General features: G+C 32.7%; 1 protein-coding gene across 1 annotated transcript in view; it reads right to left on the bottom strand.

The window, feature by feature from the left end:
- Positions 1-9,250: 9,250 nt before the first annotated feature.
- Positions 9,251-26,052, bottom strand: part of LOC143078807 (sodium-dependent noradrenaline transporter-like) — a 40,644-nt gene continuing 23,842 nt past the window's right edge. The window contains exons 7-15 of the mRNA XM_076253791.1: positions 23,624-23,727; positions 20,552-20,676; positions 19,760-19,872; positions 17,887-18,024; positions 15,702-15,801; positions 14,950-15,050; positions 11,136-11,315; positions 10,243-10,314; positions 9,251-9,640 (exon numbers count right to left, since the gene is read on the bottom strand). Of these exons, the coding sequence (XP_076109906.1) occupies positions 9,617-9,640; positions 10,243-10,314; positions 11,136-11,315; positions 14,950-15,050; positions 15,702-15,801; positions 17,887-18,024; positions 19,760-19,872; positions 20,552-20,676; positions 23,624-23,727 (957 nt within the window). The 3' untranslated portion in view covers positions 9,251-9,616. The remainder of the gene's footprint in view (positions 9,641-10,242; positions 10,315-11,135; positions 11,316-14,949; positions 15,051-15,701; positions 15,802-17,886; positions 18,025-19,759; positions 19,873-20,551; positions 20,677-23,623; positions 23,728-26,052) is intronic.

Genomic DNA, 26,052 nt, shown 5'->3' with positions numbered 1-26,052 from the left:
TAACTTGTTAGACAGTTGCATCACATTCCATGTCCATATTGTTGTAAAACAATCAAGGTACATGTATATTAGAATCATTCCTTATTGTTGTGTGTATCATATGTTTGAAATTAATAACGAATATATAGCTAATAAAATACTATTACATGTACATAGCAAATAAAGTTCATGGACTGTCATCAACTAAATCACCGAATTAGACTACTCCGATGACCAACGCGACGGGTTTCAAATACGGAGCAGGGTAGGACTCTGAAATCACATAAGGTTGTGTTGAATTTCTTGCAGATAGACGGTGTGTATTGTAGGCTGTTGTTAGTTGTCCAGTAGTTTTTACAAATGCTGTTGTCAGCTTGTCGTCGACTTATGAGTGTATATATCCTTTTAGTATCTTATCATGTATTATCATGGAATATGACAGTTTTTGTCCATTCGTTTTTGATGCGTTTTGTTATTTGATTTTGCCATGTGATTATTGATCTTCCTCTAAGTTCAGTATTTTTGTGATTTTACTTTTTAGTTAAACTACTTTTTTATTAAGTTACTTAAGAACGATCAGGGAAATATTGTCTATTCATTTAATTTCCTCAGTGTCGTTAATTGTATTGCATGTTATTTAGTATACTTTGTTAATATCTGACGTGTTGGTGTTAATTTTACATTAAAAATAAACTGTTTTTTAATCTTACTACACATCAAAATTACATGCATTCAAATGGCCCTTCAAAACGACTTTGAACTACAACTATTGCAAAAAATAAATCGCCGTTGTTTTTTATTTACTACTTACTGACCGTAATTTATTTTGTCAGTTTTCAAAATTTCATACATTCAGAACTGAAAGTGTTAAATTCTAATATGATATGATCAAATGATACTTAAGCATCTGGCAAGTTTTAACAAACCATTATTGGTTATGTATTATAGATATACAAGGCCTACATTGCGTCAGACGTTAGCTATTTCTTTGTATTTCTCTCTATTTTTATGAATTTTTAACAGTTTTCAACTGTTTGTATTTAATGTATTACGTGCATCAGGAGGAATAACCTCATTTCTCGTTACATAAATGGTGTCTTACAATCATGAGCTCTGTTTATCAAATTAAAAAAAAATCATTAATCCATTAATGATACATTGTACTTAGACTTAACTCTTTACTGGTATAAGCTGTCGTTCGATAATCCGTTCAATATTTTTATGAATATAAAGCAATTTTACATGAAAAACGAATTTTATGACATAATGTTTTATAAAGAACCATTTAAAGCATGTCTAATGTGGTTTGATAGATTGATTATTAGTTGGTTAACGTCGAATGGAAATATTGTGGTTTGAAATCATTCAGTTCATTCTTATTATATCTCAATATAAAATTACCAGTGTTTCAAACGTTTCTGTACGAGACTATTAACAAGGTGATGGTTTAAAATATAAAATAAAAAATAAAACTTTTAATGGAAGGAAACTTCATATTCAAGTTAAAATAGAATTAAGAATGGAAATGAGGAAGGTGTCAAAGAAACACTAATAGACTAAAGAGCAGAAACAGCCAAAGGCCATGATTGGGTCTTTAACATAGCGAGGGAAGCCCGCACCCAGAGGCGGGCTTCAGCTGGCCTTTAAAAAAAATGGGTAAAAATAGATATCACACTAAACTCCAAAATATATAAATGAACTTAAATCAAAAAAACATAAAAACAAAACTGGCAAAGACAAGAGGCTACTGACATAAGACAGGCGCAAAAATGAGGCAGGGTTCGAAATACTTCTAGCCAATAAAAATAACAAATACATGGCACTACTGACAATAAACTCTTTAAATGTCATAAGTCAGTATTGGTAAAAGAGGAAATAATCAAAATAACTATAATACTTAAATTAGCAAAGGGCAACTAGCAGATAGTGACATGCATGCTTACAACCTCGAATCATCTGACTGGAATACTTTGTCTTCATCACATGAAGATCGACCATAATCCCTCTCGTTAGTTGTTTACTATCATCTTAAAATATATGAGAATACAATGGCCCGTATCATGACAATAACTGGTTTTAGAATAAAGGTTTTAATTTCCAAGAATAGACCCTATGAGTCTTTCAATCTCAATTCCCCTAAATGCCTTCTTTAATGACCTGACAACTATATCGTTATTAAATAACTTGTGAATAAGTCTGTTGAAAGGTTTTGATAAGCTTTTGAGGTGAATGACGACATTGTTGTGCATTGAATAGCATATGATCATAAAAGATGGCATGAGAAATACCTGAACGCAAAATATTTCTGCATGTTTATTTATACCAACGAAGGATGCCCTTTTATCTTACCTTCTGTACGTTTCTACGAATATGATTGGTAAAGGGCAACCTCGTGGGGACCGTGAAGATTCCATATTAGGTAAGTAAAGTTCCATATTAGGTTTGTAATGGAGTTGAGTCCCTTTATATAAACAAAACGGTGGTGAGAAAAAGTCTTAAAGGTTTCAACAGACGAGTAAATGGATACTGACCGATTGAAATTATTTCCATACAACACATTCAAAGCTAACAAGTAGTTATTGTTGGCATTTGTTTTTGAATAGACCAATGGAAGTTGGTTCACAATGCTAACAGTATTGAAGACATGATCACTTTTATGGCCACTAGTCTAAATATCACAGGTTAAGAGAGTCGGTAAGATAAATTCGTTACATAGTGTGCTAGTGACCTTAATTCCAAGGAAAATTCAAAAAGGAAAGACCTCAATCAAATGGCAAAATCAAAAGTTCAAACACATCAAACGAATGGATAACAACTGTCATATTCCTGACTTGGTACAGGCATTTTCCAATGTAGAAAATGGTGGATTGAACCTGGATTTAAAGCTAGCTAAACCTCTCACTGGGGCCAGTAAATTCCATATGTAACTAATAACATCGGTGATAAAATAAAGCAGATGTTTTGACTAGTTTATGATATCGAAAACCCTGGTATCATATTTTTTTCGGCAATACAGAGATTTCTTTAGTTCAAATCAAATATCTTGTCTCATATACAAGCGAATCGAACAAGTTAACATATATAAACGCAGAAGATGGTAACAAGGGAACGTCACCACATAAAAATGGATAATTAATAGGAATAAAAAAAATTATCTCTGATATCGTAAATTTTAATATTACGCTTCCCGTTCGTTTATGAATATCAAGATCCAAGAAAGGAAAGTGTTCTTTCTAGTATTTATGGAGTTTTGAACAGCGGTATACTACTGGTGCCTTTATTTAGTATTAGCTTTAACTAAAGTTTTTATCAGATGTTTTCTTCGATGTGACTTTGCTGATTTTAGTACTAAACTGTTACGCATAACAATACAAAAACAGTTCTACAACAGCTAGTACCTATTGGAATTCCGATTCTTGGAGATATACCGAACTCCAAGGAAAGAAAGTCCTTTATAAAAAAATTCAAAAGCTCAAACGTATCAGGCGAATTGGCAACAACTATCATATTCCTGAATTGTAACGAATATTTCTACATGTTTTATAGCTAGCAAAACCTCTCACTTGTATGAGAGACACATACAATTCCATTATAATGAAAAAAATGTGTTAGAAAAGAATAAAATATGGTATGCTACTGTTCTTAATGTCCTTAAAAGATAATGATGATTGAATATACTAGGTAAATCCTAAATTAATACATTCAGGTTTGAAAACAATACAAATCTATAATCTACTGTTAAAAGGTATCTATGGTGATACAAGTGTTCTTGTCAAAGGGACTGATAACGATAGATTACCATAAATAAGTTAGATGGAATATTTGCTTTTTATTAAAGAGTCTAAAATTACAAAGCAAACAATGCTTTTCACTGAGTTTGAATAAAGTTCAAAGGATTAACAAAGAAATTAAAGTGAGATTAATGACCATGTCTACTTTTGTAATAATCTTAAAGATTTTTCATTGATCTCGTCTTCAAACACGTTCGGACACTTGACTTGGTAAAAGACATTTTATGAAAAAAATGGTAGGTTGAACCTGGATAAAATTGATTGTGCCAGGTATACCTTATTTTCAATTTGTCTCGCAAGATTTTTTTTAAAGAAAAGCAGGTCCATAATATCTTAATATTGGTGTATATGCCTTTTTGTGCTTCTTTGTTACATATGTGTTTGTTTTTATAGTGATTAAGATTATAACACAATATTGACTGATGTAGCCCTGTTTTGACAATTTTACATTTTATGTCTGTTTGCTTTGTTCATAAATCAATATATAGGAATTGTATGCGACTGTCCCACAAGTGAGAGGCTTAGCTAGCTTTAAAACCAGGTTTAATCCACAATTTGCAATTTCAAGAAAATGTCTGTACCAAATCAGAAATATAACAGTTGTTATCCATTCGTTTGATGTGCTTGATTTTTTGATTTTGTCATTTGATAAGAAACTTTCCTTTTTTTTAATTTTCATCGGAGTTCAGTATTTGTTTTATTTTACTTTTTATCCATAGTATAGATTTAGAGGCTAATGATTCAAAGCCTGGCACACTTCTCATTATAAAATCACATAGACATCTTTTTATGATGACACACTAAAAATCTAAATGGGTTCAGTATTTTTATAATTTTTATTTCTAGTGTCCGCAGTTTTCTCAAAATATGTTTTATCATAGGATATTAAAAAGAAATCATTTACAAAGAATGTGTCATAAAACATAATGAATATTTCTGATCATTGATAACAATCACAAATAATCTGTTATCTATATGAAATGACAACCTTATATTCTGTAGGAAATTAATTCTTTTAATATTGATAAATTATTAATTTGATGTTTGAAGCAATGGTACATGTATAGTGCTAACATAAAAATAGATGGATATGTGATTGAATAACAAATGATGTCATATGCCTATGTCTTTTAACGACCAACATGACTATTAAGTGAATACCATATATCTGCAGGTTACGCAACATTAATTACTAGTATTGAAAATGAGAATTTTGAGATGATTGATCGCAGTATGTGTTCTGACTTATTGCTCATGAGGAAGAATCATCAGATAGTATATCTCAGTGTGTTTCTGTCGTATGGGGAAGTAAACAACACTCATATTAAGAATTAAAATTAATCAACAATAATTAAATAAATAATCACCGACCCTTGATCACTCCTACATGGTTGTCATCATTAAAACAAACGCTTTAGGAGAAGGTTCAGACAAAGCTAGAGAATTGTATTTTATTTGAGATCTTCACAGGGGACAAGGGCGCATATTCCCTGTCAATGTTTCATTTCTCCTAGGCTGCAAGGCAAAGCGGATATAGAACACTGACATGGAATACCCATGTTAAGGCTGATTAACAACAACATTATACTGGAGTGGCCTGATTTCAACACCTATTGAACATTTTATCTTTGTTTTTATTCACAGAGGGAGGATACGAACTGTTTTATGTAACTAATCAAATTGAAGGAGTAAACGGGTTATTGCACTCCAGTATAATATGCATCCCGTTAATGTGTTGTTGTGCTTTGGTAAACTTTTGTAATCATTAAATTAAAAATGGAAATGGTGAATGTGTAAACAAAAGCAATCCGACCAACCTGCAGAATAAAGGCAACAGTAGTATACCGCTGTTTAAAACTCATAAATCTATGGACAAAAAACAAAATCGGGGTAACAAACTGTAACTGAGGGAAACGCATTAAATATTAGAGGAGAACAACGACACAACATTAAAATGTAACACACACAGCAACGGACTAAGCACTAGAAAACAGTCCATGACCACAAATGTGTCTATAATACAGCGAGACATGTACCGCATCAAGAGGCTTCAGTTGGTTCCTTAACAAAAATGTGTACTATCTCAGTGGAAACACTTAACTCCGAAACATATAAATGATTTTAGATAAGAAAAAAAAAACATACAAGATTTACAAAGGCCACACGCTCCTGACTTTGGAACGACGCAAAAATGCAGCGGGGTAAAACATTTTTTGCGAGATCTCAAACCATTATACCTCTAGCCAATGTTTAATTAACAAACATACAGAAATACGCAAAGTTAAAATTCAGTTAAAAAGAAAACCGAGTCCAATGTAAGATAGAATAGGTAAACGAAGAATTAAATCAAAATGACAATGATACATAAGTTAACAAAAGTAAAAACTTTTCGAAATAAGAAAATTTGTCTTATCCCAGGTATTACCTAAGTCGTATTTTGCACAACTTATTTTGGAATTTTAGGTCTTCAATGCTCTTAAACTTGTACTTGCTTGGCTTAATAATTACTTTGATCTGAGCGTCACTGATTAGTCCTATGTAGACGAAACGTGCTTCTGGCGTAATAACTTATAATTCTGGTACCTTTGATAACTAATAACAAAGTACTACTAGCAGGAAGTGAAATACAAGCATTTCCAAATGTAACCTACCTAGTTAGAATTATTACCGGATTTTTACTAACATGAGCAACACGAAGGTTGTCACATGTGGACCAGGATCTGCTTATCCTTACTGAACAACTGGGAACATCCCCAAGTTTTGTTAAGGGTTTGTGGTTCTTAATCTTTAGGTTTTTTTTTTTTTTGTTCTGTTTTGTGTACTATTGTTGGTCTTTTGTGTATGTTTCTTTTTAAGGAATAACGATAACAATTTATTTGTGACTTATGAGTTTGAATGTCCCTCTGGTGTCTTGTGCTTCTCTATTATACTGATTGAAAGATTAGGTCTTCATCATATGAAAAGCAGGCACAAAATCAGTCCCGTAAGTGGTTTATTATTATACCAATGTATTACAATCATAAAATATAGAGAAGAATATAACCCGTAACATGCCAACAACTGGTTTTTAAATAAATGTGTTTATTTTCGACCTAAAGACCCTATGAGTAAATCAATACTACATGTAATTCACAAATACGCCAATTAGACTTTGTGATGCGCACTAACTCAAGCATACGCGTTTGACAGATTTGGAAAACAAATTAAACTTAAAACTTGGAAATTAGAACAAATTCATTTTAATATTAATTAGAAGCGCCATTACATCATTATTGTTGAAAAATGGTATGCTAACATATACTCCATCAACTGGGAAACCAATGTGTGTTAATAGGGGAAAATTACAATGTATGTTAAGAATTTTGTTTATATGAAACAGTTACTATTTACAATACAATCTATTTGTATATTTTTGGGAACATATTTGATATTCTCTATCGTATTGATAGATTTCACTAAATTCGATTTGTTTCCCTTTAAACTCCTTTCGGTCTACCTGCTTGTGCTAATTATATCGACATCAATCATAACTTTTGATACGAATTTGGATAATTTAAACATTTCGGGTATATATATATTGGGTGGTAATAATAATTAGACGATACATGTTTAAATAATGTTTTCTTTTACATGAATAGTTATTTTGTTATTAGCATACTTCTTCGTTGACATGTCCCTATACCTCCTTACACTCATTATACCAAAGAGTGCAAATCAATTCTGGTTATTTTATCCAAATTATAAAAAATAGAATTATGTAATAATCAATCATTACCCAAACTTCAGATCAACTGATATATTTGAAACAAACCTACCAGATGATAGTTTCGATGAGAAATGTACGTGTTTGTGTTACAAATTCATACATGTTATATGATGCTGAAATCTACTATATCATTTGGGTTCTCCCACGAGATTGTTGATGAATACTAATATCATTTGATTAAAAATACATTTCGAATATGTTTGATGATTACCAAAATTAATTTACTTTGACTTTCCCGCTTTATGTGGAACTGTTTTCATTTACAAAAGAAAATGTACTTTTACAATTTTATACATCCCATTTATCAATAAAAGCCTACTTAAGATAAAATCTAAGATACACAGCAATATTTGAACTTTTTCATTTTTATTTGTCCATTTCACACGAGACACCTATTAAAAATTACAAAAAAGACGCGCTAGTTTGTTCGAAGTTGTTACTTGTCCTTTTTGTTTGACGAAGATGATTTTTTTCTGCTATTTTGTCGTGTGTATAATTGCTTATCCTTGTTTGCCGTGTCCATCTCTGTAGTTTTTTAAGATTGATAAACGATGTAATGTTGAAGTCAGAGATTAATTTACTAAATGCTTTATAATAAATACAGTAATTTAGTCTTAATTTATACCTCTACATGTTTATATACCTGTATGGACTTATTTTCCTTCAGAACGATAGGGCATTCTTTCCAGAATTAACCCTGAAGATACCATGATTCAATGAAATATGCCCCAAGGCATAAAATGATGACCTGTATAAGATCATGAGATAGATGATGCACCTTTTGGGGGTTTTCTTGTCGTAGAACACCGCCGGGTGTCAGGATTGCCCACAGAAAGACCTCCCTACGGTCAGTCTTTTATTTGATCAATCCTCATACCCCTCGGGGTGTTGTACGACAAGAAAACCCTTAAAATATGCATTATCTATTACAGAACGTTATTATAAATAAGACCTATTATTTTATATTGCTTTATAAGTGAAGTTAAAAGGATGTATGACTACCGAAAGCATGTATAGAATGAAATATAAAGAAGATTATATATCCCAAATGAAAAGGAAGATAAGTTTTTTAGAATCAGGTACTTTAAATTACAATCATAATAGATCTTGTAAACTAAGTGTGAATGAATGGTTTAGTATAAGAGAGAAACTGTTGTGAAGAATTTATTATATAGATATAAAACATCGTTGAATACCTATTGATGGCCTTTGGCTGTTGTTTGCTCTTTAGTCGGGTTGTTGTTCCTTTGACATATTCCCCATTTCCATTCCTAATTTTATTCGCATAAGTTTAGCCTGTTTTTTTTTAATTACAAACTACATTGATATCATTACAGCACAAGACGCGAAGATTTCAGTGATCAAATATCCATTGGGATCTTACATAAGATCCATTTATTATACATAGAAATGGAAACTTCTACAATTTACTTTAATAAATATATGTATGTGCATATTTCAATTTTTTGCCCGTGAATAAAATCAAAGGTGTATTTTTTTTTCAAATATCAGATAATTGTACTTTTGTTGCAAAATTGTAAAACAATATAAAGTTATTGGTAAATCCAGAAAAGCGCATCGGACGCATTGAAATTATTAAACGTGTTGTTTTCGATTGTTTTGCAATAAAGTCAATTTAGTTATCGGATTTCCTACATGTATCATGTATTAAATGTCTGATCATAACATATTTCCTTAATGAAAATAATCGTAGTTTAAAGATATTATGTTTTTATTCAGGGTAAATAATTGATTCATAATTTGCACTTGTAAGAAGGAAATGAAGGATTTTAAGTAAGAAATGATTGAGTGTTGAGATGTCATTATTTTTCGACAAAAAATAATGCTTCTTAGTTTGCACAACCGGAAAATACACATATGCTGGTAAACTTCATTTCATTGGTTGACTTGGCATGCGTTATTGCCTCTGTTCTGTAGAATGATTCTTTTGTGATATATACACCAACAACATATATGGGTATGGACTGGTTTTTGACATTTAACGACACTGTTTGACATCCAGTATAAAACACAACAGATAGCTGATTACAATGGTTATGTTATCTATACCATGACAACATTAGACACTCAGCCAGTGCTTTCTCTGCAAGTAGATTTATGGAATAACTATTAATTCTCATATACTGTAACATCAACATTGTTGTAATTCGCAAAACACTTAAGTCCTTTGAAATTTAAATGTCATATGCATACACCCACACATGCATACAATAATAAGAAAATATATCTAAATCATATAACCTTAATGGTAATTTGCATTTATAATAGTTTTCAACGTGTATGTGTTGTTTGTTTTTGTTTTTGATTTGTGTATATGTTTATGTTTAATATGACTCTATAAAGTACTTAATTAGAAATCAGTCAGGATAAGTTTCAAAAAGATACAGATCTATGAGTTTGACTGTTCCTCTGGTATCTTTCACCCCTCTTTTGTTTTTGGTTTGCTGCCTCATTTACCATACACAACCATAAATACATGTCCTTTAAATCAACATTTATATGCAAATGTGTAACCTGTATATACTTGGAAGTTCCATGTTCATCGATTTTTTCTTATCAAAATATAAGTCATCACAATTTAGATTTTATATCCCATTAGGGTAACGTTAAACTGGATCTTATTAAATCACAGACAACATTTCATGACTTGTCGGAAAAAGTTTATCAATTTTATCATGTATATACCTGGAATCTTTTAATGTCACCGCTTTGGACTTCCTCCTGTTCCCACTTTGGTGAAATGCACTGTGCTATTCTCTGAAATTACAAACAAAAGCGTGGAATACGTAAGAGGGGTCGTGGGCGACAAAATACGTACAAGTAGCTTAGTTTATGTGTATCAATACTTTGTGGCTGTATTGGTGGATTTTTTTTAAGTGTCAGTCGAAAATTCAAATGAAAAAAAAATAGTAATGTATCAGCCATGGCGTTGTCAATTTATTTTCGACTTATCGGATTGATTGTCCATTTGGTATCCTTCGCCTCTCTTTTGCCAACTTTTTATCCTTGTCGGTTTATTATTTTCTGTATTTTTTCTCCCTTTTTATATCAAAAACATGTAATATATATGTCAATTCTTCAGCTGATTAATGGCTAAAACGCAATAAGCCTGTCAAATCTCTTTGCCATTATTTTGGTTTTCCAGTGGGACATCAGAAATGGGAGATTATGCTTAATGAATCGGGACATGAAAGTATCGATTGAAGGTCAGTATACTAGAAGGATACAATTCCTATTAGTCTTACTTTAGATCAAAATAATAAGAATGTTATTGAATCTACAATATATACAAAAAATGTACCAAGAAGATTACAGCTATGGTAAGATAAAATGTGAAATGAATCGTAATTTATCGAACAACTGCAACGGTTGAACACACTAACAAATTTCACATTCAAGTTCAAAACCTAAAACAAATACTAATTTATAGATGCCAATTTTCAACAAATAGGTAAACATTGGTGCTCAATGTTACTTTTGAAAGAACGGTTTTTTCTTCATCGAAAATTATTAATTGCTCCGCCTTGTCCCGTTTGACATCTTTAATTCTATTCTTTCTTGTGATTTTTAATACTTACAAATCTTAAATTTCCAGGAGTCTTTATTATCTTGTATATTGCAAATATTGGTACAAAAGACATAGAAAGTCCACTGATTGTCCATCCTATTATATTGGCGTAGTTAGGGTACGTGTAAGTGCCAAGACTCCCTTTGTATATTAATGGTTGGAAATGCAGAAAGCTTGATATCACAATAATCTTAAAAACAAAATAAAAATATGTTATACAACAAGAAGTAATTGTAACAGGATGCTGTTACGAAGTCTCCCAAACAAAGCTCCCATAACTCGCCATTTATATGGTCCCATGTTCATTTGATTTGATTTTTTGTCCAATACAAGAATACATATGGCTTACGGGTGGGGATCTCCACCATTTACAAGTATTCAAACAGGAGGGGGTGGTGGTAACCCCCAGAGACTTTTCCTACATTTCATTTGATTTGTTTTATTGTCCCATACAAGAATATATGTGGTTTAGGGGTGGGGATGTTGACCGTTTACAAGTTTTCAAACAAGAGGGGGTGGGGTGACCCCCTCGGGACTTCCTTTTTATTTCATTTCATTTGTTTTATTGTCCCCTTCAAGAATAAATATGGTTTAGGGGTGGGGATCTGGACCATTTACAAGATAATAGCACATTCTCAAATTGAACGGGGTGGGGGCAACCCCCAGGAACTTCCCTTTAATTTTATTTGATTAGCTTTATTGTCCCATACAAGTATATATATGGTTTAGGGGTGGGGATGTTGACCGTTTACAAGTTTTCAAACAAGTGGGGGTGGGGTGACTCCCTCGGGACTTCCCTTTTATTTCATTTCATTTGTTTTATTGTCCCCTACAAGAATATATATGGTTTAGGGATGGGGATCAGGACTGTTTACAAGATAATAGCACATTCTCAAGTTGAACGGGGTAGGGATGACCCCCGGGACTTCCCTTTAATTTCATTTGATTTGTTTTATCGTCCCATTCAAGAATATATATGGTTTAGGGGTGGGGATCTGGACCGTTTACAAGATAATAGTACATTCTCAAATTGAACGAGGTGGCGGTGACCTCCAGGAACTTCCATTGAACTTCATTTGATTAGTTTTATTGTCCCATACAAGAATAGATATGGTCGGGATGTTGACCGTTTACAAGTTTTCAAACAAGAAGGGGTGGGGTGAGCCCTAGGAACATCACTTTTATTTCATTTCATTTGTTTTATTGTCCCCTACAAGAATATATATGGTTTAGGGATGGGGATCTGGACTGTTTACAAGATAATAGCACATTCTCAAATTGAACGGGGTGGAAATGACCCCCGGGACTTCCCTTTAATTTCATTTGATTTGTTTTATCGTCCCATTCAAGAATATATATGGTTTAGGGGTGGGGATCTGGACCGTTTACAAGATAATAGTACATTCTCAAATTGAACGAGGTGGCGGTGACCTCCAGGAACTTCCATTGAACTTCATTTGATTAGTTTTATTGTCCCATACAAGAATAGATATGGTTTAGGGGTGGGGATGTTGACCGTTTACAAGTTTTCAAACAAGAGGGGATGGGTTTGAGCCCCTAGGGACATCACTTTTATTTCATTTCATTTGTTTTATTGTCCCCTACAAGAATATATATGGTTTAGGGGTGGGGATCTGGACTGTTTACAAGATAATAGCACATTCTCAAATTGAACGGGGTGGGGATGACCCTCGGGGACTTCCCTTTATTTTCATTTGATTTGTTTTATCGTCCCATTCAAGAATATATATGGTTTAGGGGTGGGGATCTGGACTGTTTACAAGATAATAGCACATTCTCAAATTGAACGGGGTGGGGATGACCCCCGGGACTTCCCTTTAATTTCATTTGATTTGTTTTATCGTCCCATTCAAGAATATATATGGTTTAGGGGTGGGGATCTGGACCGTTTACAAGATAATAGTACATTCTCAAATTGAACGAGGTGGCGGTGACCTCCAGGAACTTCCATTGAACTTCATTTGATTAGTTTTATTGTCCCATTCAAGAATAGATATGGTTTAGGGGTGGGGATGTTGACCGTTTACAAGTTTTCAAACAAGAGGGGATGGGTTTGAGCCCCTAGGGACATCACTTTTATTTCATTTCATTTGTTTTATTGTCCCCTACAAGAATATATATGGTTTAGGGGTGGGGATCTGGACTGTTTACAAGATAATAGCACATTCTCAAATTGAACGGGGTGGGGATGACCCCCGGGGACTTCCCTTTATTTTCATTTGATTTGTTTTATCGTCCCATTCAAGAATATATATGGTTTAGGAGTGGGGATCTGGACCGTTTACAAGATAAAAGCATATTCTCAAATTGAAGGGGGTGGAGATGACCCCCAGGGACTCCCCCTATATTACATGGGATTTGTTTTATTGTCCTATAATCATTTCTGAAGACTGCATGTATCTATCACTTACAGTTTTCAAGTTATATTCATTTGAAAATTTTAGAAAATAAAATCCCATAGGGTTCTATAGTAAACCCCTCCCTCCTTTCTACCCCCAAAAATACCCCTTAATAGACCCCAATGCACAAACGAAACATTGATGGCTCAACTAGACATGTTAGTCTAACATATTGTAAAATCCTAAGTAAATCTGACAAGCCGTTTAGGAGAACCGCTGCGGACAAGTTCATTTTTAAAGTGGCGGAAGAAGAAGAAGAAGAGGAAGAAGAGGAAGAAGAATAATAAAAATAATAAGTAAAGGCAACAGTAGTATACCGCTGTTCAAAACTCATAAATCCATGGACAAAAAACAAAATCGGGGTAACAAACCAAAACCGAGCGAAACGCATTAAATATAAGAGGAGAACAACGACACAACACCGAAACGCAACACACACAGAAACTGACCAATCATCAGACAAAACACCACGAGAATAACAAATATAACATGAAAACCAAATACAAGAATTTGGGATAGACAAGTACCGTGCCACGTCTTATCTCAATATCTCAAAACCAAGAGAAAACACAAACGACTCAACTTTAAAATACAACACACAGAGAAACGAACAATAATATAACAATGACCATCTTCCTGACTTGGTACAGGACACTTTTAAAGAACTGACCAAAACAATAAGTTTCCAAACTTTGTTTGGGAGACTTAATAATTCAAAAGACAAACCATAAGTGACCTGCTTGCTGTTCGGTGTAAGCCAAGGATCCGTTTTGGAAACCGTACTTTGACCTCTAAAGGTTTATTTTTACCAATTGATTTGGTTTGAGAGTTGTCTCGTTGGCACTGATACCCCATCTTCTTATATCTGTTTAACATTTTTATCCAATATGATCATGATGATAGCATATGTTCAATATTCACTATCTACATTTTTGTACATGTTCCAACTTCTACATGTCAACGGACACTAAATAGAAGATAGGGGAAATGATTTGATTCACAATTACTACACCGAGTTACTTTTAACAATCTTTTATTTTTATTTTTAGGATCATTAATTGGTAATGTATACCTAAAGAGAAAGAGTCAACGTAAGTTCTGCAAAGAAGTACAAATCTTTAATATTGACAAAGATAATAAACAGACGTTTCCAGTACGCGATTTGTCTTTTATTCTGTTCTGTTCAAGAATACCTCATCAACAAACAAGGCATTTTCAAATTTTCAACTAAAGAAACTATGCAAATCAAAACAAATTCAGTATCTTAACCCAGAATTAAAGCTCCTATTATGCTTTGCACTATAAATTATCGGTAATCATTTAAGTTTTCTCCTTGTTTTGTAAACGTCTAAAGAAGGATAATTCGAAGACAAAAATAAATAAATGCAGATATATTGAACATACCATGAGGAATGTAGGAGATATGAATTTCCAGCAAAGTCTCCAGTAAAGTCCTGGTCTATGTCCAGTCATCTGATGTATGTCAGTACAAAATTGATCTACTCCTGAAAGATTGTTCAATAGTATTCACTAAATAAAATAAAGTCCTGGTCTATGTCAGTACAAAACTTATCTACTCCTGAAAGATACTTCAAATGTTTTAAATATTGAAAAAGATATTTGAAAAAAATAATATATTCGTTTTCCTGTTTAAATGGTTGTACACTAGTCATTTTGGTGGCCCTTTATAGATTGCTGTTCGGCGTGAGCCAGACTCCATGTTGTAGACAGTACTTTGACCTATACTGGTTCACTTTTACAAATTGTGACTTGGATGAAGAGTAAGCTTATTGGCACTCATACCACATCTTCTTATATCTATTATTTATTTTGCAATGCATAAATATGTCGTTTATCGGGACAATATAAGTCGAACTAAACAAAGCTTTGTTTTTTCCGTTATGCGTAAGTTTATAATTTTAGACCAGTCACCTTTCATAAAACGTTTTAAAGTATTTTGTATTAAAAGCACAATTATCAAGTTAACTTGGGTTTGGAAAAGCTGCAATTGCAAAATAGTGGAAGAATTCCCTCAGGAGACGGAGAAGTATGAATCAATCATCCGTACATGATACTATCACGTAATTGGCATTCAACCTTTAATTTGCCCGAACTTATTTATATGGTCTGGCATATTTATTTTGAATTGCACTTACCGTAAACCCATGCAATAGCAGTGACCTGACATAACACAATGAACAGAAGAGATGTTCCTGCTGCAAATGTATCAAGAATTTTGAATACATACATGCCACCCTGGAAGTGGAAAGAACATGTAGATTAAGGTGAATTACACTTACACATACATGCCACCCTGGAAGTGGAAAGAACATGTAGATTAAGGTGAATTACACTTACACATACATGCCACCCTGGAAGTGGAAAGAACAAGTAGATTAAGGTGAATTACACTTACACATACATGCCACCCTGGAAGTGGAAAGAACAAGTAGATTAAGGTGAATTACACTTACACATACATGCCACCCAGGAAGTGGAAAGAACAAGTAGATTAAGGTGAATTACACTTACACATACATGCCACCCAGGAAGTGGAAAGAACAAGTAGATTAAGGTGAATTACACTTACACATACATGCCACCCAGGAAGTGGAAAGAACAAGTAGATTAAGGTGAATTACACTTACACATACATGCCACCCAGGAAGTGGAAAGAACAAGTAGATTAAGGTGAATTACACTTACACATACATGCCACCCAGGAAGTGGAAAGAACAAGTAGATTAAGGTGAATTACACTTACACATACATGCCACCCTGGAAGTGGAAAGAACAAGTAGATTAAGGTGAATTACACTTACAACGTACCTAAATGTAAATCATAAAAGTATTATAATTCTTCTCATCTTATATTTAATGCGTTTCCCACAGTTTTGGTTTGTTACTCCGATTTGGTTTTTTGTCATTAGATTTACGAGTTTTGAACAGCGGTATACTACTGTTGCCTTTATCTATTTAAATGAAGTTACCCAACATACAATAAATTCACATTTTATATTTCACAATTTGATATCTTTTTGATATTTTTTTCATAAGTTCTCTTTTAAATGAATTCACTCATCGAATTGATTATTAAGTGGTAGTTGTGAAATATACAAATAATAATCAATTGCATGCTAAGTACACTTATCTCTATCAAAAACAAATGATTCTCACTATATAAGTGTTTTCACTTTTAATTAAATTTATAGCACTTCTTTAGCTGAAACAATGCTTAAATATAAAACTATCATACATTCACGGTTCTACTTACTATTTTTTAAGTTAAAAGGTGACAGTTATTATTAGCATAAGAACATCGGTTTAATCGTACGCATAACAACGCAATATTTGTACAGTATGTTTATAGGAAATGCGTTCATATGAGGATACATTTTCCAACAACATAGGTCCTGTAAAGAAAGGAATCCCTGTTCATATTTGCTATACATTTAAGTGCATCAAAAGCTTTTTCCCAATTATATGCCTAAAAGGTTACCTTATGCAATATCCCTTAGGCATGGCTCGATACTTGTACATCCGGTCATTGTGTTATTATGCTATGGTCAATTTTTGTATTCTTATCTTTCAATTTTACTTATATGTTTTGTTCATTTTCTTTTCTTTGTTAACATATTTGTTTTACAGCGATTAAGGTTTAAACACAATGTCTACTGCTGTTCCCCTAAATTTGGATATGTTAACATATTACATGTGTTTATTTTGATTACACGCTGTTGCAAATAAAATATAATTTTATGCAACAGTCATACAAGTTAGAAGTTATCCTAGCTATAAACCAGGTTTAATCCACCATCTTCTACATATGGAAATGTTAATGCGAAGTCAAAAATATGGGAGTTGTTTTCCATTTATTTAAAGTGTTTGAGCTTTTGATTTTGTTATTTGTTATGGGGACTTTCCGTGTGGAATTTTCCTTGGAGTTTTTTGTTATTTTACTATGTGATAATGTCACACCGAAAAAAAAAGAAATCGAAGACAGTTAGTTGAGTTACCTTTGTGCCACTTTCAACATATAATGGTGATATGTTATCAAACCACTTTTTAGTAGAACTTTGCATATGCCTGTTTAAATTGTGTAATTCTCAACTTTGAAAGAAAATTGTCATTTTGACAATTGAATGGCATTCACTTCTTTGAAAATAAAAATGTTTTGATGGCTTAATTTTTGGGCTTTTGGCCATGATTTATATGTATTTATTTATAATGTTTTTACTTTCATAATATATGTAAAGTAAAATGTATAAAATCTATAAACAATTATATGTATGTTTACGAGTAATTGCAATTTACACGTCAAATGCATTTCAAACAACTTACGTAAGTGGTGCAAGGTAAGGAACAACAAAATGCTGAGATTACTATGCACATAGTTAAGATTTCTCTTGTCCAACGGTGACGGAATATTCTGTAGAACTGGTCCCTAAAACCCGTCAATGGAGATTCTAAACCACCAAACTAAAAGGTAAAATTTACTTTTTTATGACTCTAAATCGAAATAAATGAGTTTTTTTTTCTCTCTCTCGATAAAACAGAAAATGATATACACCGAGAGAAACAAACATAAAGAATAGGAATATGGCCATGATTGTTATATTATAGTTTGTTGCTGTGAGTGTTACATTTTAAAGTTGTGTTTCCGTTGTGTCGTTTATTTTCTCTTATTTTTGAGTGTGAATTCACATTACTATAAGACGTGTCACGGTACTTATCTATTCCAAATTCATGTATTTGATGTTGATGTTATATTTGTTATTTTCATAGGATTTTGTCTAATGCTTAGTCCGTTTCTGTGTGTGTGTGTGTGTTACATTTTAATGTTGTGTTGTTCTTCTTCTCTTGTATTTAATGCGTATCCCTCAGTTTTAGTTTGTTACCCCGATTTTGTTTTTGGTCCATGGATTTATGAGTTTTGAACAGCGGTATACTACTGTTGCCTTTATAAAGATCAAGAAGAAAGTCAAATACCAGACAAAGTTATTACCAATATAAAACTGATGGACGGTATATGTATAGCCTAAAATAGTCAATAAAGGATTGAGTAACTCAAACACTACTGAAAATCCGGGTTTCGAAAATGAGAATTCCCGTTCCTTTATTTGTATATGTCGAAAGTTACTGATGTCGAATCCAGAGATGTCACATTAGTTAAAAAAAATAAAGGAAGGGACTGTATGTACGATTTGAACGTAATCGTAAACATCTGTGACACAGATGTTCTAAAACAATCAACAAAATAAGTATTGAGTCCATGAACTTTGACAGAGATTACTTCAACTACACCATTAACAACCCCTAGTGTAATAGCTTCTTGTAGGCATTAACCCTCTATCAATGTTATATTGAAAGGAAACGAATGCAATGGAATATCGTTTCATCAGGAGTTGATAATTCATTCTCCACTTGTTGTTGGGACGTTGCGTAATTCTAAGATCCGAATTGAAAACAATAAATCTTCTGTTCTTTTGTAAGATATACACGATATAGTTCTCAATCAACCCACATAATCAATTTCTCAAAACATCTTTAGACAACTTGTCAGCGTTAACAGACATATAATGTATTACGCCAAACGCGTTTCGTCTATATTCCCTTCCCTTTAATAAATGTCACCTACCGATTAAGACTATTTACCGGATTTGATATCTCTTTAGCAACACGAAGGGTGCCACATGTGGAGCAGGGTCTGCTTACCATTCCGGAGCACCTGAGATCACCCATAGTTTTTGGTGCGGTTCGTGTTGTTAATTCGTTAGTTTTCTATGTTGTGTCGTGTGTACTATTGTTTGTCTGTTTGTCCTTTTCATTTTTAGCCATGGCGTTGTCAGTTTATTTTCGATTTATGAGTTTGACTGTCTCTCTGGTATCTTTCGTCCCTTTTTTAGACTCCTTAGTAGTGCTTGAATCAAAATAGTTTGAAGACGTAATATATTGTAATGGTCAAAAGCATATGTGTCTAGGGAAATGTAATTGTATTTGTCGTACCTTTTAACAAAGAAATAATTGGATTGTATAGTTCAACATGTAGTCACACACCATTGAAATGTTCAGTAATCAAAATATACTGCTGAACAAAGAATATTAAAAAGCTAGTGCCTATTCATTCTTGTGTAGAAAAGCTCCAACCCCAGAAACATTACTAAATCTTCTAGAGCTATCAACATAAAATGTATTTCAAATTTTGTTTACATACTGCGCTATCCATTCCTAGTGTGACAAGCATAAAGAAGAACATAACAGCCCAGGCATATGATCCAGGTAAAGTAGAAATTGCTTCTGGATAGACAATAAAGACTAGTCCGGGCCCTGAAAATAAACCAAAAAGGTATACTATGGATGATGATATAAAAGAGTTATCATTATTCTTAAAAATAATTTTGACACATATCTTAAATTTTACTCTTGAAAATCATAACTTCGGAAAAACAGAAATTAACCCTTTTTGTGGAACATAATTAATATCCTTAATCCATCTTTAAATCTCCCTAAGTTGTTGAGTTGCTTCCCCTATAACTGTCTTTGGTCATCATTTCTTGTCATGGTTTAGACGTCTATAAACCATAGACCTTAACCTCATACAAAGAAAAAACAGTCATTCTTTTGTTGGCAACTTTCTCTCCATTAACTAAATAAATGCTAAAAATGCATTCCTTGGTAAATGTATTTTCATTGAATATAACAGTTCACTTCAATGCTATCTTTTTAGTGATTAAACAGAGTATCTTTATATTATAATTCTTTTTAAAGATATTCTCAGAGGTATTTTATATTTCCTTTTCATTTATCCGCGTCTGTAAAATCATTGTTCATTCAAATGATACTAAAGGGTTGCCCATGATCAAATATATTAAATGAACAGTCTACGAACAGACTGAACATATTTTGTTTTACTGCAAACGAAAATTGACTCAATCGAGTTTAGACAATCTATATATGTGCAGATTAAAATGACAATGATTATGACAAACAGTGTTATTAGAAATACCTTCTTGAGCAACTGTATCAATATGTTTGTGTTGTCGTGTTGCCATGTAACCTAAATATGTAAACACTACGAATCCTGAGAATATACTCGTAAAACTGTTAACACCTGCTGTTATCAAACAGTCTCTGAAATTATACAAAAGATGATGATGATTTACAATTCTATAGATATAGATGAATACATAATGTGTTTGCGCTGGTTCCAAGTCAGGAGTCTCTGGCCTTTGTTAGTTTTGTATCTTTTTTTCAATTTTAGTTCATTTATATGTTTTGGGGTTTAGTGTGACGTCCATTTTCACTGAAACTAGTACACATTTATATTTAGGGGCTGGATAAAGCCGGCCCCCAGCTGCGGGATTTTCTCATTATGTTGAAGACCCATTACCGACCTTTTGCTGCTTGCTGCTATTTTGTCGGGATGATGTCTTTTTGGCATATTTCCCATTTTCATTATCAATTGAATAATCTACTTTAACTTATTGGACAGTAAATAGCAAATACAATATTTCATTAAAAGCATGGGTTTTTGAATGAAATAGGATCAACGAATTGTTTCAAATTAATTTGTTTGTAAATAATAGTTATTAATATGTCATTTAAAGCATTGTTACTATTTTAATGTTCTGGACAAGGACAGCATTGGCGGATCCAAGGGGGGATTGGAACCCCCTCTTTTTGTGGCCGATCAATGTTTTTGAATGGGAACATATAGTTGAAACCCCCCCCTTTTTGTCCTGGGTTGGGAATCCCCCTTTTTTATATTGCTGGATCTGCCACTGGACAGGTCAGATCTTTATAACCGGTATACAACGTTTGACATATTTTGCTTATTTGATATTTGACTTATTTCAATCATACCGTTTCCTAGGCCTTTTTATCTATTGAATATAATAAAATCACAATATACATGTAACACTCAGAAACGTGTCCTTCCCCCCAAACGTGTCCGATACTCCCAAACGTGTCCACATCGACGTCACTGAACTGCAAAACATGTCCTAGTTGTAAAAAGGGCGTCAAAGCGTGTCATTTGTATTATTTAAACGCCTAAACGTGTCCATTTTTTAATAAACACCCAAACGTGCCCAATCCGTCAAACGTGCGCAATCCCCCAAACTTGTCCTATAATATAAAGGGAACTAAAAGATTGTTACACTGATATTCCGTAAAAATAAAACTGTCCTTTTTCGCTCCAAAAAAATATAATTTAATTCCGAGTTACGATTAGTGTAGATTCCTAAAAACCGTAAAGTGTAAATTCTTATAACACAATTCATTTAGGCCTAATCCCAAATTCCCGGAATAATTAAGGTACAATCCAAGAGTTCTGGCAAATATTCTTCCGCATCTCATTACATAACTTATCCAAAGTATGTTGTCGTCCTGTCCATGCATGAAATATTTGCCACTGGACGTAATGTCTCTTGATTGCGTGTATTTAAGTGATGTTCGAAACTAAAAGTTCATAATATAAAACCTTACTACCAGTTTATAATTTTTAGAGCTTTTTTTTCATTTTTTGAGAGAATCAAATAGTTTCTTAGTGAAGTTTTAAAAAAAATCGGTCTTTACTGGCTCTTTAGATTTTTAAGTTTAACTAAGGTTTATCCCGAATAATCGTAAACAAATTTAGGCCCAATCCTAAATCCCCGGTATTATAATAAAACTTATGTATAGTATTAATTGTTAATATGATATCGTTCAAATAATGCATGAAATATTTGGCACTGGACTTACAATGTATGACTCTTGTTTGTATGTATTCACTTTAGTAGTGATGCTGGAAATCTAAAATTTATTAAAATACCTGATAACCAGTTTATGATTTGAATATCTTTTAAAATATCAGAACTGTTGAAAAAAAGGAAGTCAATTCTTTTAAAATCCTACCGTGCAGTATTCGCGGATTACAGCTGATTTCCTAATGCTTGCAAAGTAAAACTTTGTTTGGCTTGCTTGCTTTGTTTGTGTAATTGTTAATACAAGCTTTGTAAATAAGATTGACATCTTTAAACAATATGTATAGGCATAGTTTAACCTGAATATATTATATTTGAATTTAATTTGGTGTTATCCTATGGTAAACGCTTAATCCAACTGAACTAGAATTGTTTGTACATGTTTGTGCGCTCTAAACGAGCATAATACTTGCAACTGGACTATAATCAATTTCAGTCAAAAGTCGATTTATATGTTGCAGATTAAATTTGCAATAACAACCGGCATTGAACCAACTAATACTGATAAATGATCACTTCATCAACTGTGTCCCCCATTATAGAATTGCCGTAAACGTTATTGATTTTATTCATGTATTAGCGCTAAAAGACGTGAGACGTCCTGGCGTTAAATAGTGGACACGTTTTGGCGAATAACAATTATCGGACACGTTTGGGGGTTATAAAATCAGACACGTTTGGGGAATATTGGATATTACGGACACGTTTAGGGAGAATAGACACGTTTAGGGGAATCGGACACGTTTGGGGGACAGGACACGTTTGGGAGTGTTACATACATATTGTAGTAAGTCTGTAAATATAACTACTAGCATTCACTTATCTTAAATTATATTCCAGAAATTTCACAAATGGGAACCTGTGTGCAGTAGACAAATACGTGCATGCAAGTCGCATTCCATAACAAATCATTCAGATATACAAAATGTACTTCATAACAAGATTCTCTTCATTTATTACTGTAGATAATAAAGATGCAAAATAAAACAATAAGCCGATGACAGACAGGCATTGCCGTGGTAAAATGGAAACAAACAAGAAAAGAAAACATTTGTCTTTGCAAAAAACATATGTAGAATACTAGAGATTTAGCAAACACAAACTGGACAAAAACTAAAAATGAACTAAGATTATTCTTGAGTAGATGATGTTTTTGCTATGTTAGTGGTAGCCGTTATCATCATCATATCAAAATCAAATCATCATCATATCAAAATCAAATCCCAAGTCATAATTGTTGATAAAAAAAATAATGCAAAAGAGGATTGGTAGATAGTCTAACACTAAGTCAATATCAAAATTAAAGCAATCGTAATTACAAATAATCAACATACCTGTAACAATTATTATTGAATTTGTTGTAACTAGCATAAGCTATATGTGTGCCAAATCCTGCTCCGATTGAAAAGAAAATTTGAACTGCTGCATCAATCCAAACCTGTGATTGTAAAAGTTAAAAGTAAGAATATCAAATAAGGAGATGTGTAATGATTTTCATTGAGACAACTATCAAATAACCTTGATTTAAAACTTAAAAAATAAATATCCGATGACATTCTGAAAGATTTATTAAAATATCGATATATCAACTTTATTTCTTAAATAAAACCGTGATATATTTTTTGGTGTTAGAAGTGCGTTTATCTGTTTCCCTAGTTATACTCAGAATAAATAAATAGGTCGATTGCATATTACACTCCCCGAGGCAGTGTTGACCTTAGATCGAGATTATTTTATGTCCTGATTTTGTCATAAAGCTCTTCAACTGTTTCAGTTAATATACATTAAAGGTTCTCCAAATATTTTGCTGGAGCGTTCCTGGTAATGGTAATCATATTTTTGGTTCGTAGATAATTAAAAGGGTTAAGAACAGTGCATTCAAGTTGGGTTAAAAATTGTCAATGAAATTGAGCTTATTTTTGTACAAACGTTACGATGAACAATATAAATCATGAATAATGTTTATGACACTATACTAGTTGTGCTTTACAATTAAAGAAAGATAACTCTAAATTAAAAATCTGGTAAAAATTAACTACATATTATTCTTATAAAAATCCACACCGAACTGCTTTATTGCAAAATCATAATTGTTCAAAATACGAAATTCACTTATAAATTATGACCATAATCATCGTAATTATAACGCCATTGTGGTAAACTAAAGCTAGCATCTGAAATATTTAGGAAATAATAATTATCTTGTTGTCTTTATTTTTTTATATAGCATATTGTTTTGTTTTGTTTTGTATGATATTGCATTTTATGTTTGTTACAATAAATTGCTCAAATCGAATGTGATTATATCTAGCGAAGGCTTTTCTTTGACAATTTGTCTGCCTTCGAAGTGAATCTTTTTTTCTGAACTATCAAAAATGTATTTAATTGCTTACCAAGGGTTTTTTTCACCTTTATTTTTTAATTAAATTCTATAAGTTTCCCTTCATTTTTCATTTATATTGTATTAGTTCGCTTTTGAAATTATTTTTAAATATAAACCACATTTCAAAAGAAAAATAAATCAGTTTATTATATAGTTAGAAGTAAATACAGATAAATTGTATGTGTAATACAATCAATGGCAAGCGTGCTGTATCAGCCACCCGTAATGATATCGATATAAGCACGGTTGCAAAAGCTTAATCACACCTTTAATCTGTATGACGTCACGTCATCGATTGCAGTCACTGTTGCAAAAGCTTTATCAAAACCCTAATCTGTATGACGTCATGTCAAACCTATAATCTGTATGACGTCATTTCAATCCTCCTTATATGTATGACGTCATGTCACATAAACACATCTGCTTGAAATATATGTATTTATCATATACTTAGCATTGATATGATAGCTTTTGCATATGTGTAATGAGCGGAAGTACACAAGCCATAATTTCTCACCCGGCCTGATAACCCATATCAGCCCGGGCTGATAACCCATATCAGGGGCGTCTCGTGCAAAAACCCATAACAGTGCTTCTCGTGCAAGTTACTTCCGGTGTTTCTGGTATCGATTGTTTACTTTTCCATTGTGACGTCAGATATTTTTTATGACGACGTCAAAATTTACGGGAACTTTGTCCCCAGTTTAGTACTTGCTAACAAATGCAATTGACAATTAAGAATCATTTTATAGTACAACAAACATGGAGTAATAATGATCATAAAACTCTTCCAAATTTTCAATGTTTCAAAATGCCTCTATAGGAAATGTTACCATACATATATATGGAGGTAGTGATACTGTTGTTGGACAATTATAGTATATTTGATTCATAATTTAACTTCTTTATAAAGTTTTTGACTGTTTTAGTTATTGTATTTGTTTATTTGCCTTATTTAGTCCTGGTATCTATGACGAGTTTATTTACATAACACTATTGTCGGAAGTATATGATAAAGCGATTAATACATGGCCTTTTCCAAATCAGCCTGGGTATCATCCCGAGACTGATATGGAAAAGGCCATGTATTAATCTCTATATAATAAAGTGTATATGATATGGCTTTTTTCAATATCACACACCGTATCAACCCTCAACCAATATAATCCCTCGAGCAGAACTCTTGGGATTATATTGGTGTATTGGGTTGATACGGATGTGATATTGAAAAAGCCATATGAAATACTCTATTTATATTATTTTAAATGAACCTACGTGATGTGGATTCCATTCCATTGGTAAAATGTTCTGACATGAGAATTTGATATCCAGTCTTAATAAACATTGACGATTCTTTGAAAATGCTGGATTTAGGTATAA

The sequence above is a fragment of the Mytilus galloprovincialis genome, chromosome 6 (genome assembly GCF_965363235.1).
Source record: "Mytilus galloprovincialis chromosome 6, xbMytGall1.hap1.1, whole genome shotgun sequence".
NCBI classification, from domain to species: domain Eukaryota; kingdom Metazoa; phylum Mollusca; class Bivalvia; order Mytilida; family Mytilidae; genus Mytilus; species Mytilus galloprovincialis.
The sequence above is the reverse complement of the archived record's forward strand: the minus strand, read 5'-3'. Positions and strand labels throughout refer to the sequence as shown.